General features: G+C 37.2%; 1 protein-coding gene across 2 annotated transcripts in view; it reads right to left on the reverse strand.

The window, feature by feature from the left end:
- hth (Meis homeobox homothorax) overlaps positions 1 to 18,923 on the reverse strand; it is a 122,327-nt gene that overhangs the window by 67,195 nt on the left and 36,209 nt on the right. For both annotated transcript variants that reach the window (XM_017613420.1, XM_017613419.1), the window contains exon 2: positions 11,625 to 11,905. In XM_017613420.1, the coding sequence (XP_017468909.1) occupies positions 11,625 to 11,905 (281 nt within the window). The remainder of the gene's footprint in view (positions 1 to 11,624; positions 11,906 to 18,923) is intronic.

Genomic DNA, 18,923 nt, shown 5'->3' on the forward strand with positions numbered 1-18,923 from the left:
TCGACTTGTCACACGGGCAATTTGTGCGTGTCGACACTGAACTTCAGCAACTACACACAAAACTGGACTCCATCGACATTTGTTTTGTTCGGCTGTTGAGCCTGTTTGCCACACTCTCTGGACAATATACATACGTTATTTCTCTACCTCTTACCTCTGTCCGCGCGCTGTCATAATGACAAATTGATTTTCGTGTGCAACTCGACGTTCATATGCAGGCTTGTCTGTGTGTTTGTTATGCCGGCTAAAATTGTTGTTGGGCTACTGTCACATGATAAATGGTTTATTTGGGTGTCTGCGAGTGCACATGTGAATGCTACACAATTTTTCTTTAAATTTATTATATTACTTTTTGTGCTACAGTTTCATCGCAATTTACATATATATGTATAGTACTTTTGTATGAAGCGTGATATGGCCTACATATACTTAGTACCTAAATATAAATACAAATAAATGGAAATATAAAGACTTTTATTTAGTAAAAAAAATAGCAGCGACAGCTGTCGTCTATTTTTTTGTAGCTGGTTGTAAGTATTTGTATGTACGGAAATAAAATGTTTAGATGCATGTTGCAGCAACAAGCAATATACTGCATTTTAAAATGTTTCGTCATACTTTCGCATGCTTATTCACAGTAAAAAATATAGATTCTTATTTAAATCAACATATGCCAGTTAGTTTGCTGGTGCCTCACTCAGCATTTATTTTCAATTTTTCAATAGTTTTTAACAAACAAAAATCTATTAAGACAAAACAGCTGCCTTCCACGCACAGCCGGCTTTTCGTTTGACTTCTTTCCGGCTGGCTTCGTTTTGCTTGCCAACCCGCGCGACTGTTTGGTTGCTCTTTTTCTTACACCTTTCTCTCTGCTGCCACACATGCTCTGCGCAACACACACATGCACACATTTGATCCTTTGTTTTTTTTTATATTCTTGTATTTTTTGCTTTTTGTATATCCTTTGCTCATAGCAAATTTCAATAATCCATGCGCAAACAGCCAAAGAATGGTATTCCTCTTTCGACGAAGAATAAATTGAAAAAAAGGTAGATACTTGCTGCCCTTAAAATGATCATGGCTTTTGTATGTTTTGGATAATGGCTTGAAATGGTCAGCTACATATATGTGTTGCTTGGGTTGCTTTAGTTTTCGAGAACAACATTTTTTTTTTTGGTTAGTTTTTAGCAGTTCTTTTTTTACGTATTAATGAGCTCTGCATGAATTGATGGATTATGTATGGGTATTTGCGTTTAAAAAATGCCTGCCGCAGTGTCTGACAATTCAGCAGCGATCCAATTGTACTACGCATATGTGCATATGTACATACATAAATATGTAGGTATGTAGGCGTTTGTGGCTTTATTTCTAATAGGGTAAGCGTCCATTAGAAGAACGCGCATACATATGTAGCTAGCGTCCATTTGCTTTTTAAGGCATTCAATTTGTATTTTTTTTCCGGTTATGAGAGGTGTACAGTACACTCCACATACTTGTAGAAGTAATCTCTAAAGTGTTTGTATCGAAAAATATTTGTTTTGAATGAATTTAGAAAATCGCATTTGAAAGAGTACCGTTAACACTAGTAAGTTGTTACATTATTTTCTTAGAAAATAATTTTATACTAAATAGTTCTTTAAAAAAACCGATTTAGACCTGAAACATCCGTCAACGAGCTTTCGCTGTTAAAATGTTAGTTTCTGCATGATCCCATAATCGAAACTAAAGCAAATTACTATGGGACCACCCTTGAAGTACCACCTTTCCGATAAAAAAATATCACAAATACACACAATGGTCGACTACTTTTTGCTAAAAAAGTATATCAAAAATGTTTCGAAATCTCAAAAATCCTTAGTGATACACTAAAATAATAGAAAAATATATGGTCCAACGGCTAGCTTCTCTACAGATGACATGAAGACAACAGCTACCAAAACGTTAAACATGTTTTACGCGTTCAAGAAATGGACGTATCCACATATAAGTCACTGCAAAATCTTGAACGACCTTACTGGATTTCCCAAAACCAACTATAGACCCGCACTACCAAGACCACGTTCATGACACGTCTTACCTCGGGGAAGATGGACATGGTATATAGTCAGGGAAAAAATATTAATCCATGTTTATAAGGATGGGTCAAAATTCGGCAATAAGTCAGAAGTGGGATTTATTCGGAACAATTAGCTTCCGTCTTCTTGATTGCCATAGTGCTTGATGGCTATCTCAAAGGCCGCGTCAGTGGTACAGTGTGACACGATTCTTAGTCATGATATCTACATTCTCACTGCCAGCCAGGCGGCTACTACATCTCTGAGAAAAATATCACTAATTTTAATAGTAGTTGTTCAATACTTCCGATCTCTTAACGAGATAGTGTAGACATTCCGCACATGCATAGTCTTACGACGTTAAGTGAAATTGCAAGGCTGGCAAACTTTCGTGCCATGGAACGACAGATATACAGAATATCCTTGGAATGATAATTCAACATTCAATCACTAATGAAAGATGGCAAGTGAAAGCAACCTGTCATATTGCCAGAACGCTGGGGCCCAAAGCACTAAATCTCCGCTTAACTCATTCGCATAGTAACTTGAGTACCAACCGGACATTGTCGGAGCCAGACTGAGCGAACCCTGGAACGACTACTGCAGCAGCCGCATGGACGAGAACAAAGGGGAAGCCATCCAATACCTTCTCTGCCAGTACGCGGTTCTAGCAAAATGGAAAGCGAAGGCACTTGACAGTTACTTCTACGATGATCTCGATGATCTCTAAGAAACTTACTGAGCACCAATTGGTTCATAGGGAAACTAGGATAACTGTTAACCTTATGCGGTAGCAGCACAAAAGATCCTGAGTCTACGTGAATCTCACAGAGGGCTGCCGGCCAATCTCACATAATCTTCTTTAATAAATAAACAGTGATAAACACTTAGGTCTTAAATGAAAAGTTTTAATGTTGAAATAATTCATTTTGAACCAAATTTTTTTTATCAAAATTCACAGTGAAAGTTTAAAATATATAATACATATATTTTTTCAACTCCAATCCTGGTCTGCTTTTTTTTGGTTACACCTTTTCATGAATGTTCCGAAAATATGTATGTAAATGCAGACATTTTTACGTCTTTGGCACAAAAAAAAACTCAACCCAATCCAGCGCAGGACAGCACAGCAGCAACAGCAACAACAATAGCAAGGGCAATGCAGTTAGTTTTCTTCACGCTTCTGCAAACAAATTGCACCTGAGCAAAATTAGGGTATATGCATGAACACGCAACAACAAACATGAATCTAGTGACCTTAATAGCATTTTTCGTAGTTCATTTTTTGTCGACCATCAGATGTATGCTTTTTCCTTCCACACTTACTCGCTTAGTTAACGCGAGAGGTACAAACAAAAAAAAAACTTAAAAAAAAACGCACACAAAATTTAAAAAACTACTAAAAAATAACTTCAAATGCAGTCCCTAATTTTTTTCGCCCTCCTCTGTCTCTCTCTTCGTTCTCCTTAGTCATACTGCCTATGTAACTGCGGTTAACAGCCGCCTTTTTCTCCCTCGATTTGTCCACTATCTATATACATACATACATACATGCATGCGTTGCAAACACTATAATTTTTCAATTAGAATTTCAAATGGTTGCTGTCACTCCCCGCCACTTTGCCAACACACTGGCCAGCACTCAGTCATTTGCTCGTTTATTTGACATTTAATTGAATAATTTTCTTTAGCCAAGCGAGTGAGCGCGTACGTACAAAAGCGAAAGCATGTTTCAGCAGAAATTTTTTGTTTGCCACTTTTCAAACACTATTTTTTTCCTTGCAAGTTCTGCTACTTCATTAGAATTGAGCAGGAGTGGAAAAAACATTTTAGGGCGTTTGATATGCCTGCACACTTAAGGCACTTTAACACATTGCAAGCTGTTGTTATTTTTGTATTTTTTTGTATTGCATGCTCTGTTGATCAGCCAGCAACTAAGTAATAGCGAATGCATTAGCGCTTTGTGCTCCAATACATATCCTTTTTATCAGCGTTGTTGCTGTTGTGGCGAATGTGTCTTAAAGCTACTTAGCTGTGTTACCTTTTGTGTTTTGTCAATAAAAATGACCACTCATGCACGCTTGCAACTAAAACTCTGCGATGAATGAGGATGATCAGTGAGAAACTGACAACTCGCATACAGCTGAGAGACGAATACAAACATACAAACATGCTTGCACGTGTATATACATACATACATATAACCGTTTTTATGACGTCTCTACATTGAACTGTCTTTTGTGCAAGTCATAAAAGTCCTACGAACAGTTGGCAATACTGCCGCTGTTGCTGCACATTCAGGTTGTTTACTTTTATGATAGTCACTAACACGCATTACGGGTACTCCTCTGACTCTTATGTGTACATACATACATATGTATCTCCTCTGTTCCTTTGTGCAGAGCCTGTCCATTTCAAGTTTCGGTGGCCAACAAGCAGCTCAGCTCACCTGGACGTTTGAGTGCGCATACAAGTTGTTAGCAAACACTTGAGCAAAGGTGTTAAGTTCTTAATAAAAATGCGCACATTTACTGCTGTTGCCGTTGCTGTTGCTGTTGCTGTTGATGCGGATGTTGCCATAGCCGCTGCTACAATAAATTTATTGTTATGTTTGTTGTTGCACTGCAACATGATTCGCTTAACTCCTACTCAGTGGCTGCTGCTACAACTCTCGCGCTGAAGGTTGATTTTTTTTTTTACCTATAACTCTTAGCTGTTATCATTTTTGTTAGCACACTTGCATTACTTGCGTCTTGTTGTGTATTGTATTAAACGTTTAATATGCCCGAATAAGTGTTGTTGTTGTACAACACACTTGATTCCATAATTACCCTTTATGTGTGTGTAAAACACTTATGAATTCACTCAATCGACTGGTAAGTGGTGTGGTAAAATAATAGGGAAATGTGCCACAGGAAGTGTTTCCTTGCTGTTAAATTTTTATATCTGTTTAGTTGGCATGGAATTTATGTTCTTCCTTAATTTTTCTTTCGATTTCTCACTTCGGGTTGCTCCTTATTAGGTAGGTGCGAATTACCACATAAGTGCAATGTTTTATTAGTCCCCATGGGGATTCTCTCATGCAGAAGCTGTTGTTTGTGAAGCAGGTGAATCAAACTTCGCACCTACATGCTAATTGATTGCATAATAATGAGTGATATTAGCAAATTTAACAAGTGAATAACACGTGGTAAACATCAAGCAACGGTTTGTTGAAAATGTTGTAAATCATTTGGCACAAGATAAAAAATAAGCTGAATGGCGAGGCAAGGAAATTTTACGGAATGAAAGCTGAAAGTTGAAGTGGCTTCTTCATAAAGTAGTAAATTGGATAGCAAAAGCTTTTCTCTATCTATGTAGTAAAAGCAAAATATACCTCTAATAAAATCATTACTTTTGCATGCTTTTCTTACCTTACCTCCAGCTTTACTTGTACAAACGAAAAGCTTTCATTTCATAATGAAAGTTATGAATGATTGTTAAACGGTGAAATCTAAAGTGAAAGCTCAGCCAAACAGTTGCTACGAAGTGAAAAGCCTATAGAAGTTTCTTTAAAGGAAATTCGAAGTTTTTATTTTGTTTAAGCTTTGCAAAGAAATTGGCTTACTTTCATTAAAATTGAACTTTTTTTAAACCGATTTTGGCCAGAGCGAGTTTTTTTTACTGTGCTAGTCATATACAAAATTTAGAGATATCTCAAAATAGCTTGAAGCGCGGGTATGACCCGGTGAACAGTGTTTTAAAGTATGTGACGGTGTTTGGGTTTGGTGGAATGCGCCACCAATAGCTAAGCTCCTTCTAGGGCAGTGTTCAAAAATTTAGCACGATTGCAGACCTTTTTTAAACGTTCCCCAGATTTTTCATAGACTCAAAAAGGGCAAAAGTTCTCACTGAGTAGTATTATATATATATATAAGTAAACCTTTTAGTATAAAAGAAAGTCTGAGAGAAGACAAAAGCTCAAACAAACATAGCAATGAAAGGGGTTTTGGAGTTAGGCCTCCACATTCCGTTTTTATTTTTTTTCTGTTCAGAAAGCTTTTACTACTTTACTTAAATTACTACTTGCATATGCATGATATATCTATAGAAAGCTTTAATAAGCTGCTCCCACCGCAACGACTATCAGAGGGAGGTTACCTTCTCTGTACTTCCATGGACAATCTAAATAAAGATTTGAAAAGCTTTTCCTAAGGGATATGTTTTGGCCGTGTTTCTTTTAGATAAGCGATCACCATAGGAAGCTTTTGCTCTCTACACTTTGTTATACAATCTCCGATCTAAAGACATCTTTAAAACCTTATATTAGAGGATATGTTTTGGTCGTAGATAAATGTTTTGGATAGCTAGAAAAGCTCAAAACGAGTTAAAGCTCTAAGCAGCACGATGTCGAAAGCAAAGCTTAGTTTGGTGTTTACCTTATACAACTACTATCGCCTTTGATTACATACCCCGTGTAACCCTATATTTTTTCATACCTTTTCTAGCGCACATACATACATAGTACATGTAAATTAAATATGTATGTATAGAAAATTGTTTTTCTCTCAATATTTAGATAAATTCACTGTTAAGCTCATGCTTTATTAACATGCGCATGAAATACCTTATCCCCCATTGTCATAGGTCAGTTATTAACACCAGTATTATGACTATCAGCCACTTCGCAACAGCTGAGTGACTCACTAGCTGTTCCACGCACATTAATTAGTAATCCACAACAGCTTATGACGGATACAAATTGTGTATTTGATAAGCAAAAGTCGACGCAAAAACACAGCACGCACAGTATGATGGACGGACAAACAAGACGACTTGTGAGTGGCAAAAATACTGAGTTGCATACATATTTTTTGTACATAATATTGATCAACTAAATACAAACATATTGCTGATCACTTTTGCAAATATGTACGAATACACATAGTGCATAACAGGAATGACCGACAGACAATGCGACAAGTGACGCGGGTATTTATGTTGCTGTCATAAAGATGACATATTACAATATGACAACTTGTCACAAAAACCGACAGGCTGCAATGTGCACTAGGGTCACAACGGGGCTGCAGTCGAGATCGGTGCGTCCTGGTACTTGAGTGAAGTATGCGTATAATACAAATTAACACTTTTCCAGTGACAGTGGCAGTAGGAAAACATGAATTAGAGAGAGAGAGAGAGAGAGAGAGTGGGAGCAGTAGCGCAAGACAGAGATGAAGAGTGAGTAAGAGCGTGATGTAGGAAGAAACGCTCGATTAATAAGTGGCATTAAATGCAAATGGAACTACAATATAAGAAATATGCATTTTCGTATGTATGTTTGTATGTATTTGTAAGTAGCCGCATTTGTATGCACAGCTGATTGATATTTGCATGCATGGAATTTTAGAGCAAAAAGGCTGACAGCAGCAAAAAGCTGTCATATTTTGCATGATTGGACGCATTCAGATCGACGATGCGACTTCTTTCAATGCATTTTTCAACGTCTTTTTTGCATTCACAGTGTTCTTATATATGTATTTGCTACGAGTATTCTGCGTTCGTTAGCTTTATTGCATTCATTCATAAATTCATAAATGCTGCAAATTGCAAGTTATTATAGAAGACACATGAAAGTAACAGGAAGCAGCAACGGTTGCACACACTACATACCCACACATGCACGTACAATATATAAATGTATGTGTTTTTAAGCATCTGTAAATATTTGCGCCTAATAAGTGAGAGAAGCTGTTTGCCAAGCTGGGCAACAGTAAAAAATAAATCGCAACAAAAAACAGCTGGTGGAGGTCATTTGAATTGAACGAAAAAACGGTCAACGTTCAAGCTGATCGAGAATGTTTGCTGCTGCATTGGCATGAATGGAAGCATTTAAATACATAGGTACGCGCTCAAAAGCGCTGCAGCGTACTGTGCTGTGTGTAATAAAGTGCAGTGGCATGACCAAATAAGGCGCTTACGATAAACGCAAAAAAGAAACGAACGCAAACAAACACGCAGACGATCATCGCCCCGCTGCTGCTGTTGCTGCTGCTACGATAGCGCGTGGAGTCATTAAATAGCACGCCAAGCCAACAGGCAGCCAATGTTTACTGCACGCATGTCATTGCTAGCTTCCCAGCCGGCCTCCGTTGCGGCTGTGCTCATCGTACGCATTGCCACAATGCATGGACGGGTGCGACTCCGGCAGCTGAATCGTCCGGCAAACGCTAGCCACATAAAGCATACACGCAATGCAACGCGCATGCAAGCCCAAGCTTAGCGGCTGGTTTCAGCTTGTTGGCCTGTTGCTAAGCTGCCGCTGAGGCTGGCAACCAACACAATTGGCTTGGGTGTCCTTATTTTTTCACGTATGCCCGCCAAAAAGTGTTGATGTTCTGTAGCGCTACAGTGGCAGCAGCAACAGCAAGACAAGTGGAGGGCAGTGTTGTGTGATGGTGTGTTGTGAGTTCATGTATGCTTGCGCAAGCTTGCCGTGTTGCTGCTCAACTTTTGCGATAACGTCAACAATGCGGAATGTTGCCGAGATCGCGCACAGTGTTCTTGTTATTGCAGCTTTGCTGTTGTTCATGGCCATACGGATTAAGACGGCAGACGGCAGACAGCAGAGAGCAGCGGCATAGTCACTACTATCTCCAACTAAACTTCACATGCCAGTGCTCTAGCGAGACCATTGAATGCAAAAGAAGTTTACAGCTTTAATGAGTGGTTAGTTATTTTTATGGTAGTCGCTAAACGGAAATCAGTTGTGCAGCAGCAGCAAAAAAAGGGGGCATGAAAAGAATAAGTAGAGAGTGGAGTGGTATGGGAAGGTAAAAATCAACTAAGAACACAAATAGACTGGTAAACGGTAAAGTAATCGCTGGCATAGTTGAATTCAAAATGCTAATATTTGCAGCAAAATGCAATCGAGTTTGGTGCAACGACAAAGCGTGTGCGCTGATTAAGGAGAGCGTACGCAGCATCAACCAGCTGAGTGGCAGGTACATATATCTACATATATCTACTTTTTAATATAATTTTTGTTGCTGTTTCAGTGCACGCAATGCGCACATTAAATTTTTGTAATTACCTGCATTTACACCTTGAGCAATAAACGCAATTAAATTATCGAAGAAGAAATTAAAACCAGAATGAGTAGGCCGCGAGCTAGTTTTTGCAAGGGAAATGGCGCGAAATCGGTTCTTATTTTTGATTTATTAATCTTACTTCCTTGCAGTAAATTAATTTTTCTAATACAACTAAACCAAATTAAAATTAATTTTTCTAATACATGGAAACTAAATAAAACAAGCGACTCCACTCCACCTACATCGGGCCAGTATAAAAATCAGCAAATTAACGCAACAGTTGACGAGGTGGTGGAACGCGTCAAAACGTCCCTCTAAACCGCACCCGAAACGGTCGCCGAGCACAATGCCAATAAAAACACCAACACTCTTAACTAACTAATCAACTAACCCCTAATAAATTTTGGCTTTTAATCAGCGTTTCCACTCGTACCTGCCTACATGCATACATGTTTGACACGCTCAAGCAAGCGCACAATTTGAGGAACCCGTAATTTAACAATTTACACTCGGACAACGCCCCCAAAAAAAGGAGAACGTTGTGTGGAAAAAGTGACGCACGCGTACAAGGAAANCTTTCCACTCGTACCTGCCTACATGCATACATGTTTGACACGCTCAAGCAAGCGCACAATTTGAGGAACCCCTAATTTAACAATTTACACTCGGACAACGCCCCAAAAAAAAAGGAGAACGTTGTGTGGAAAAAGTGACGCACGCGTACAAGGAAACCGCCAGGCATAGGAATTGAGAAGTGGAGTCTAATGAAAGGTTTGCTAATTTTTTTTCAATTGATTTTCAAATTTCTTCATTTCTTTGCATTGAGCCGGGCATAGCGCTGGCAAAATGTTGGAAATATATTTTATTTAAGCAAGCCAATATAACATTTATTGGCAGCTATGTAGTATTGCACAGAAAGGGCTCAATATTAAAAGAAAAAGCCAAGAGAAAGGGGAGGCTTGTTACGAGTAATTGAATATCCAAGAGACAAAGAGGGAGTATTACAATAAAAAAAAAACATATCTTGGACACAATTATCGATTTTCTTTAGACTTAATTATTGATATTTTGACAGACAAACATATCCACGAATGGTTTTAATAATATTAACAATCGATTTATTGTAATACGTTGGTAACATTATAGATATATGAATCGGGAAAGTTATCGACTGTTTATTTTTTGCCCATTCATTTTATGATATTGACATCGATATATTAACTTATCATTAATGTAGTTCTCGATGTATATGTCGATATATCTGCCGTTATATTTGTCGATATGTTTGTCAATATTACCAACGATAAGTTTATCGACATGTATACATATACTTATAAGCATTTATTGGTACCAAAGTACAAATTCCTATCCATATTACGGTATATTAATTGAAAAAGTTATCGACTGTCCATTTGTACCGATATAGTACTTGATATATTTATCTATATATTTGTCGATATTTGTTGTAATATTTCTATCGACAAACTTATCGATACATTGATCAGTGCTCGAAAGAAGACGCTTTGTCGAAAACGACGCTGATAGAGGAGGTGACGAGTTCTCTACAATCGGTTAAACGGAGGAACGAATTGTACACGATCCGGCAGGCGCAGAAGATGTGGATTTAAACGCAAAGTAGCAAAGTGCTCAGAACTTGTCATATGATATCAAGCTCACAAAGTTTCTCCTATGGCTTAACAGGGAAACCTTTGGCTTGGTAGGTTGGTGTGCTAACAGCACACTTTGCTGGCCACCAAATTGACACTGTTAAATGATAAGAACAAAAATACAGGGTATAGGGAACAAAAAAGCAGACACTGCAGAACTTCGACCGCGAGTACCCAGCCCTTTCCGCTGAATTTTAGAGTAGCTGCTAAAATAGGGTACAATAAGCTGTCTAAGTTTGTCAAGAGGACTGCGTGTGACGTTTTTCAACATTGCTCCTGCAGAGATTAGCGGTGTAATATGGTCGTAGTTTTTCTGGTAACGCTGTGGATCTCAATGGTCTCTGCGCAGCCAGGCAGTGGCTTGCCAGCTCAATATAGTCTAGCTTAATTTCATACTTGTTTAATTTGAAATCAATTAGCCAGCGACTTATCGCTTATGGGCAAAATTGCACATTAGTTAGTTCTCGATTAATCTCTTAGATATGATAAATGCACGTGCAATTATTTAAGAAACGAAATTTCATTTGCGGCGTTGACAAAGCAGGCAAAATATTCTCCCAAAACACCTGAGCTGCTTAGTTCAAATCTATGGGCAATTTTTATTTTTATAAAACGAGAGTGTCTAGGAATTTCCTTGACCTGGTACATTTTGATCAGGTATGTTCTGCAATTCACTTCCCACTGAATTTCAACCCCATTCAATTTGAATTCAAACTGGCTTTTGTTAAAATTCACCTGGCAGTGAACCCAAACCCTTACTTCCAAAATCATACATCTAAAGAATTCAAAAAATAAAATTAAAAAATTTTGCAAATTATAAATTTTCTACTTACTCATAGATCGCATCCTTATCACGTTTATGTACTTCGGGTATTGCGCCCATTAAGTGATTAGCAACCGGTGATACATGACTAGGTGTACCATGACCACCAGCGCCAGTATGGTAGCCATGCATGCCAACTGTTGCCGCCGCCGCAGCAGCGTGTGTCATGTGCGGTGAATGATGCGTGGGGAGGCCTTGTAATCCGGGCGGCCGATGTCCGACATGTGGATCGTACATGGCAGCTGCTGCAGCACCCGAGTCCATACCATAGCCATGCAGGCCATCGTCATACTGTAAGGGTGGAGAGAGAGAGAGAGAGAGATAAAGAAAAGCAGAGTTAGGAGTTTGCATAAAAATTTGATCATTAAGCAGATAAAAAAAATTAAATTTGTGCAAAAACTAAGAGCAATTAATTAATTTGTCATAAATTTAATGCACGAAATAAATAAATCACAAATAAAAGGTAATAAATTTTTTGTTGTCATTTTTCGTACAGTTGCTTTTGTCGACTTGCAAGTATATTTATTGCCTTTTGTGATGCTTGGAAATTTGATGGGTACATTTTTGTACTTGCATATACCCATATTTAAAATTTAAAGTATTTTTTGTTTTGTTTTTCCATTAGGTTATTAACACAAGGCGGCGAAGACCTCAAGCAAATGTGTAATTATTAGGTATAGAAGTAAATTTTTTTTAATACAATTTTTGTGTATGCAATTTTGCTAAATATGGTCTATCTGCTAGTGTGCTTAACAGTAAATTGAATTGTTGTTGTCGTTGTTGTTATTTAGCTTACAAACAATAAACGCTATTATATGACTTTTTGGCTGCGTCATTGCTAGCGTTAAAATTGCTGTTAATTAAAATTAATTGCAAAATAATCTCAGCAATTTTAATTGGCAGTCGGCCAGCCGAATCCAAAGCCCTGAGTGAGTATAACGTGCAATTTGTTTGTAGCTGCTCGTGTGATTCGGTTTTTCTGCATCTCAAAGTCGAACTCAAGCGCAGATGCGTTCAACTGCAAAAAAAAATGGACTTAAGGCTTAGTGGGGCGAGTCTAAACGTTTTGCATTGATTTGTGATGCTGAGGGAGGTGGAAAGTGTGGGGGAGTGTGGTGGAAACACGTTATCCGCTGCTTATGCTAATTTATTTATTTTTTTTTTTAAGAAATGTAAAATTTGATATTTTGATGAATTACAGGTTTCGTAAGCGCAATGACTTTCGCGAATAATTTATTTATTTATTGTTGTTGACTTTGATTTTTTTTGTTCTTTATGTATATCCATTTATTTATTTATATGTATTCCAATCCAGTTTACTTTATTTTATATTATCTGCACGTTTGATGTCATAGAATAGTTTGATAAATATTTTATGGCGCATTTTAATAGCTCAATAATGTCAAGCGTAGCGACTCATTAACACCAACGCTCGGCAAACATATATCTACATATATGTATATGTATGTTTAACTGTGTGCAGATAATGTGCTAAGCGTAGCTATTAAATAGCCGTAAATCACTTGGACTTACTTGCAAGCAAAGTGAAATTAGTACAAAAATCTGTGCAGCTTAGGAGGCAAGTTGGCGGAAGCGTCCTGAAGGTGGAGTTAAAAGCTTTAAGCTTCCATTTGTAATTTAAGGCCAGCCCGTGTATTGTATACATATCTACGTTGTATATAGACACGCACACATACAGATATATACATACATATGTATGTACATATGTACGTCAGCGCATCACAATGGCATTTGCACGTCAAGTGGCAATCAAGTTTAGAGCTGGCCAGACAGCTTACTTTTTTCGCTTATTCTGTGCTACCTATGCCGCGCTAAATTCACGTCGACAGCTGACACAGTATTTCGATGCGAATGCTAAAGAAAAAAACAAAAAAAAGCTACCACAAAATATACGCGAAAATATTTCCAAATTTGTTCCCACCGCAGGCAAATACAGCCATGCATACTTTTACTTACATATTTACATACATACATACATATAGTATGTATGCACGTGTGTTGCCCAAAAACCGCTTTCATTATGGGAGCAAAATATTGGCATTGTTGCTGTTGACCGCTTTTATTGCGCTGCTGACGACAACTTCAACGCTTGACCTTGTAAATCTCGCTCCAAACACCAGTCAAACTTTTTGTTTTTTAGCATTTTTTTTTTATTTGAAACAATCACTTGACGAAACGCCAACGCGCGGCAGGAATAAAGATGAACTGGTGAGCAACTAAAACAGCAAACATATCCACACACACACACACACAACAACAACAACAACAACAAAATTCACGTGGCCACTGCACGCTTTTTGCATACGAAATGGATGCCTTTAGCTTTAGCGTCAAGCCCGCTATGAAGTTACGAGTACGGGCATGGAAATGTTGGCGAAGCGTTAAAAAACCCATCTTCGCATACAATGTAAAAGTATGAAATACACCAATGCAAAAGTGACGCGCCGCTTACAAGGCTTACAAAGAAGACAACAAAAACGTAGGTAATGAAATTATATCGCCTATTCAAGATCTGCAGTGTTAAAACTTTTGTAAGACATTAAAATATTTAACGCCACGCTCACCTGACGTGCAAACACACACGCACAACTTTAAGCTAATATGTACATACACATAAAAACGCGCATACTCCTCAAGTTTCTTGGCGGTGGGTGGTGGCGAAGGGAAGCAGCTGCGCGTTCAACAAGTTTTCCACTTGACGCCGACTTTTACAATTTTTGTACGCTCCTTTGCAAACTTTTACTGATTTTTGTCAAAGCATATACGTAAAGCAAAAATTGAGGACCCGCTACTGCCGCGAATCGTCAAAGATTTTTATCACATTTCTCTTTGACACTCTACAGACAAGCCAAATGCGGTTGTATTGTATTTCACACTGCATATTTTATGCTCGAACTGTTGTTGCTTATTAGGTTTTTTTTTATATATTTATTTTTTTCCTTTTCAGCGAGCAACGTTTTAATAAGCGACAATTGACGACACTGCTAAATAGTGCTGTGGGAAGCTGCGTTGTTGCTCTGAGCTTATCAGGTCCACAAAATCACTAAGAGTCTCGCAGTCAAGTTGACTAAAATGAGCAATTGACAGTTGGTGTAAATGTCAAGTTGACAAGGGGGATAAATTCTACGCTTCACTATTGTGTTGCATGCTATTTGTTATTGAAGCGCGAGTGGATGCTGCGAGCGGTACACAGGTAACTACAGATGAAGCAGATGAGGCACACAAATGAGGCAAACAAGTGCATGATTATCAGCGCTCTCATCAGGTTCATCAGCAGCAGACGGAGCAGCAACAACGAAGACAACATTGACAGAGCCATCAGCTACAGTCATTGCCAGTTGAGAACGCATAAAATGAGGTTAAATGATTGTTGTGCGTTTGGTTGACGGGGGAGACCAAATGAGTTGATGAAGCAGCTGATAAGGATCAGACATGGCGTAGAGTTGGTTATGTTGAGTGGAGACTAGGCAGATTTATGTATGTATAGAGAGTTCGTATTAATGCTTGGAATTTAGAGTTGTTGGAAAGTGCATATTTTTTTGTTTATTAAAAAATCTTGATTGGAAGATAATGAGATTAATTAACGCTTAATACTGAATAGAAAGCAAAGAATAATTATTGATGAATAGCCAGCGGCACAAAACTGGAAAATATTGCAAATCGTGAAACTTTAAAACAGCCTAAAAAAAATTAACAAAAAAAGTTACTCGAAATGAATTTTTTATTTATTTTAAAATAAAGAGCTTCTGATGATACAAATTTTTGCATTTAATCAGTTTAACTATTTTACTACTATGAATACGAGCATACATCACAGAAATGCTGTTCTGCGACCACCAGCTTCAATTGAACAAAAAATGCCTAAAATCGCCTACCTTGGGAAACTGAGAAATTATTTTTCTATATACGTAGATATAATCCAGACTTTCAGAAAAATTGGTTTTCATCAATTCCCTAGAAGACTACCGAATCCTGTAAAAGTTATTAGCGATAACTGTAAGTATCGATATATTTATCGATAATGGTTTGATGTAATTCTTGGATTATCTGTTATTATTCCAGTATACTCTTAGCGATAACTCATTTGATATATACCTTTTTCGACACATTTATCGAAATTTTTTAATTTTTGATTACTTACTACTATGCATTACAAAATATAATTATTATATTGTTTTCAAAATAGACACTTCAAAAAGTATTTATCGATAAGTTCCTCGATATACTTTAGACGTCGAGATCGCTTTCGAAATACCTGGCGAATACATAGTAGATACCTATTTTCATATCTGCATCGCTGAGTGTGCTTTTCCTAGGCATTATATTGGAAATTTATAACCAGAAGCGTTAGAAATGTTAAAAAAGTTTACCAAAAAGTGAAAAAAAAAAACGTCAAGCGGCTAAATAACACCTGCGCGCGCACATCGATCAAATTGTTGTGCGTATACCTTGATTCCCAACAAGAGCAAGGGCAGATACTTGCCACAAATCGCAATACTGTCACACGTATATCGTCGTTTAAAGTACAAAACCGCGTATCGTCATTCTGCAAAACCGCGTAACTGACATTTGCTGCCAAAAATTGGATTTGCTCACACAAGCTCTTGGCTCAATCCTTATCCATTCATCCTTAAATATACTAGCCAGAAATGGGATTGCTTTATAAAAGAGAAAACTATTTTGAAATATGAGTGTTTTTACTATCTAGAAAATAATTTATGCAACCTCACATACGCGGTTTTGTATTTTGTTGATACGCGGTTTTGTACTTTAGACGACGATATGTATGTATGTACACAGTCTTCAAATGCATACATATGTACATATGCATCTCAGCAACATTCAGCTTGCATTGCCAACCGAAAATTTGTTGCATGGGGCAAATCTTCTTTCTACATAGTACTACATACATGAAAACCAAAAAGCTTGCATGTATGCTTTTGCGCCTGCGCGCCAAACTTAACGCACAAAAAGCACTATATAAACCCCGGTGGAGCAACAGCTAGCAACATTTTTGTTGTTATATTTTGGCTTATATCTTACAGTTTCTCAGCCGCGCTGAATTTATTTACTATCTACTATTGTTATTTAAAAATCGAGTTTGAACGAAATAAAGCAAATGTCCTACGATGCACACACCTACATATGCGATTGATTTTTTGTTGCACTCAACTTGGTTCGTACATATCATACATATGTATGTACATATATGATTGTGTGCTTGAATTGTGCTACAAGTTTAAATTTTAGTTTCAACTGCAACTGTCAGCCAACTTTACGCCAGCCCGTCTATGTACATATGTATGTATGTAGTAGTTGAGCTAGAGCTGAGTCCCAGGCTGGCGCAATGCAGTTAGTGCAGTGCCAATCCACATATTTTACGTTGCAAGCCATATTGTTGTTGTTGTTGTTCCTGCTGCAACAGTATAGCTTATTGTTATTGCACTTCGTTTGCCGATTTTTGTGGGTTAAAAGTGTGTTTTTATTTTTTTATTTTTTTTTTGTTGTTTTTGATTTGTCGTTACAATTCATTGCCGCGAGTTCTTTGCCTCTTCGTTTGTTTTTTTTTTTATTTATTTGGTTTTGCTTTTGTTGTGGATCATTTGCAGTGCAGCATTTGTCATACTTTTAAGCTGTGATCGTAACGAATGTGTTGCCAATGTTAAGTTGCAAGTAGCAAACAGCAAAGAGACAGCAAAGAGTCAGCAAGTTGCCAGTAATTCTTCCAGCTGGTCAGTTGGGGCAACTGCTGGTGTGGGACTATGTATTTGCCAACAATCGCCAGCTTGGCAGTGTCAGCTGCTGATCGCTCTTTATTTTAGGTTTTTGCTGCTTTTTCGCTACTCTTAGCATTTTAGCGTTTTAGATACATTTTCGCTGATATTCGTCGCATAGCAAGTAGTACATAGTTAAACTATAAAGTTGTTATGCTAATTTGTTGTGTGCAGACATTGAACTCGCTGTTTTGTATGCATTTCAATTTTTTTTTTTCTGTTTTACCCAATACTAACCCACCAACTATGCTGACTAATCTTTGTACATACATATGTAAGTATGTTGTTCATTTATTTAGTTTGTCGTTTATGTCAAGTTTTTTCTCCTCGCTGCCGCATGTGGCCCTGACGCGGCTTACCTACTGTGTGAAAAGTTGTTTGTTTATTCATTCGTTCAGAAAGGAAGTAGGAAGTAATTTAGTTTAAGAGTGCAATTGTTCGAGAAGAAAAAGAAAAGGCAGAAATCAGCGGTAGAATTTCTTAGAGATTAAAAAAGTTAAAACAAAAAAAACACAGGTGAATTACGCTTTGAATTAATTTAGTTTGTAATTGTTTGGATCACTTTGAAGCGACACGCTACAGCAACTGTGCAATTGTTTGATCGAGAATGCAAGACTTTTATGTAAATTACAGTAAGTATTCTTATGTACATATTTTTATGTGCTAAATCGACATGGCTGATATTTTACGTAAATATGTACATACATACATACTTACATACATATATACATGTGTATGTGTAAAATGCCAATCACCGTCAGCAACAAAAAAAAATATTAAAAATCAACGTGAATTTTAGCCACTTGATATTTCTACTTCAGCATACTAAAATTATAAAACTACGTACATATGTACATAAAATTTTTCTAAAAATTAAAAAAAGGAATAATTTTGGTTTTTTTTGAAGTCAAATTTTTTCTGGTGCAATTTTTTTAGTTTTGGGGTAACATTATAATTATTTTCAACTAATTTGTATTATTTAATATTTAATAATAGAAACACGAGAATCGATCATCTTTGAATAGGCTGCAAGACCTTTTTAAATAACAAACTTCGCATTTACACCACTGAAAGAATAAAATTTCACTTAACCAAAAAAAAAATTACCTCTAATTGGGTTAAGCTATTAAAACTTAGTACATATCCAGCTCCTAAGGAGCAAGTCTTTTGCTCTCAAAAAAAAAATTTGAAAACCCGTTGCATTAAGCATAGAAAATTCTTTAAGAACTCCGTGTTACCTTAAGGAAATTTTCTTCGTCACTTCTTCAGCGTTTCTTTATATGGACTTCTTGTTTTTCTTGAGCTTAACTCAAAAACACATAGTCTCCAAGTAAATAATTCTAATTCAATTTCAAAGCTGGCAAATACTTGTATTGAATCTTATATCAACTTTACTTTACTTTTCTTTACTTTACGTCATCAGCTAAACTAACGGCAGTCTTATATGAGTTTGTTTTTTGTTTTAATTTACTTCTACTCATCAGCATTCCTTTCACCAACATCTCACCGCCAGA

Source organism: Rhagoletis zephyria, unplaced genomic scaffold (genome assembly GCF_001687245.7).
Source record: "Rhagoletis zephyria isolate East Lansing unplaced genomic scaffold, Rhagoletis_zephyria_1.1 Rzeph_scaffold_00658, whole genome shotgun sequence".
Lineage (NCBI taxonomy): Eukaryota > Metazoa > Arthropoda > Insecta > Diptera > Tephritidae > Rhagoletis > Rhagoletis zephyria.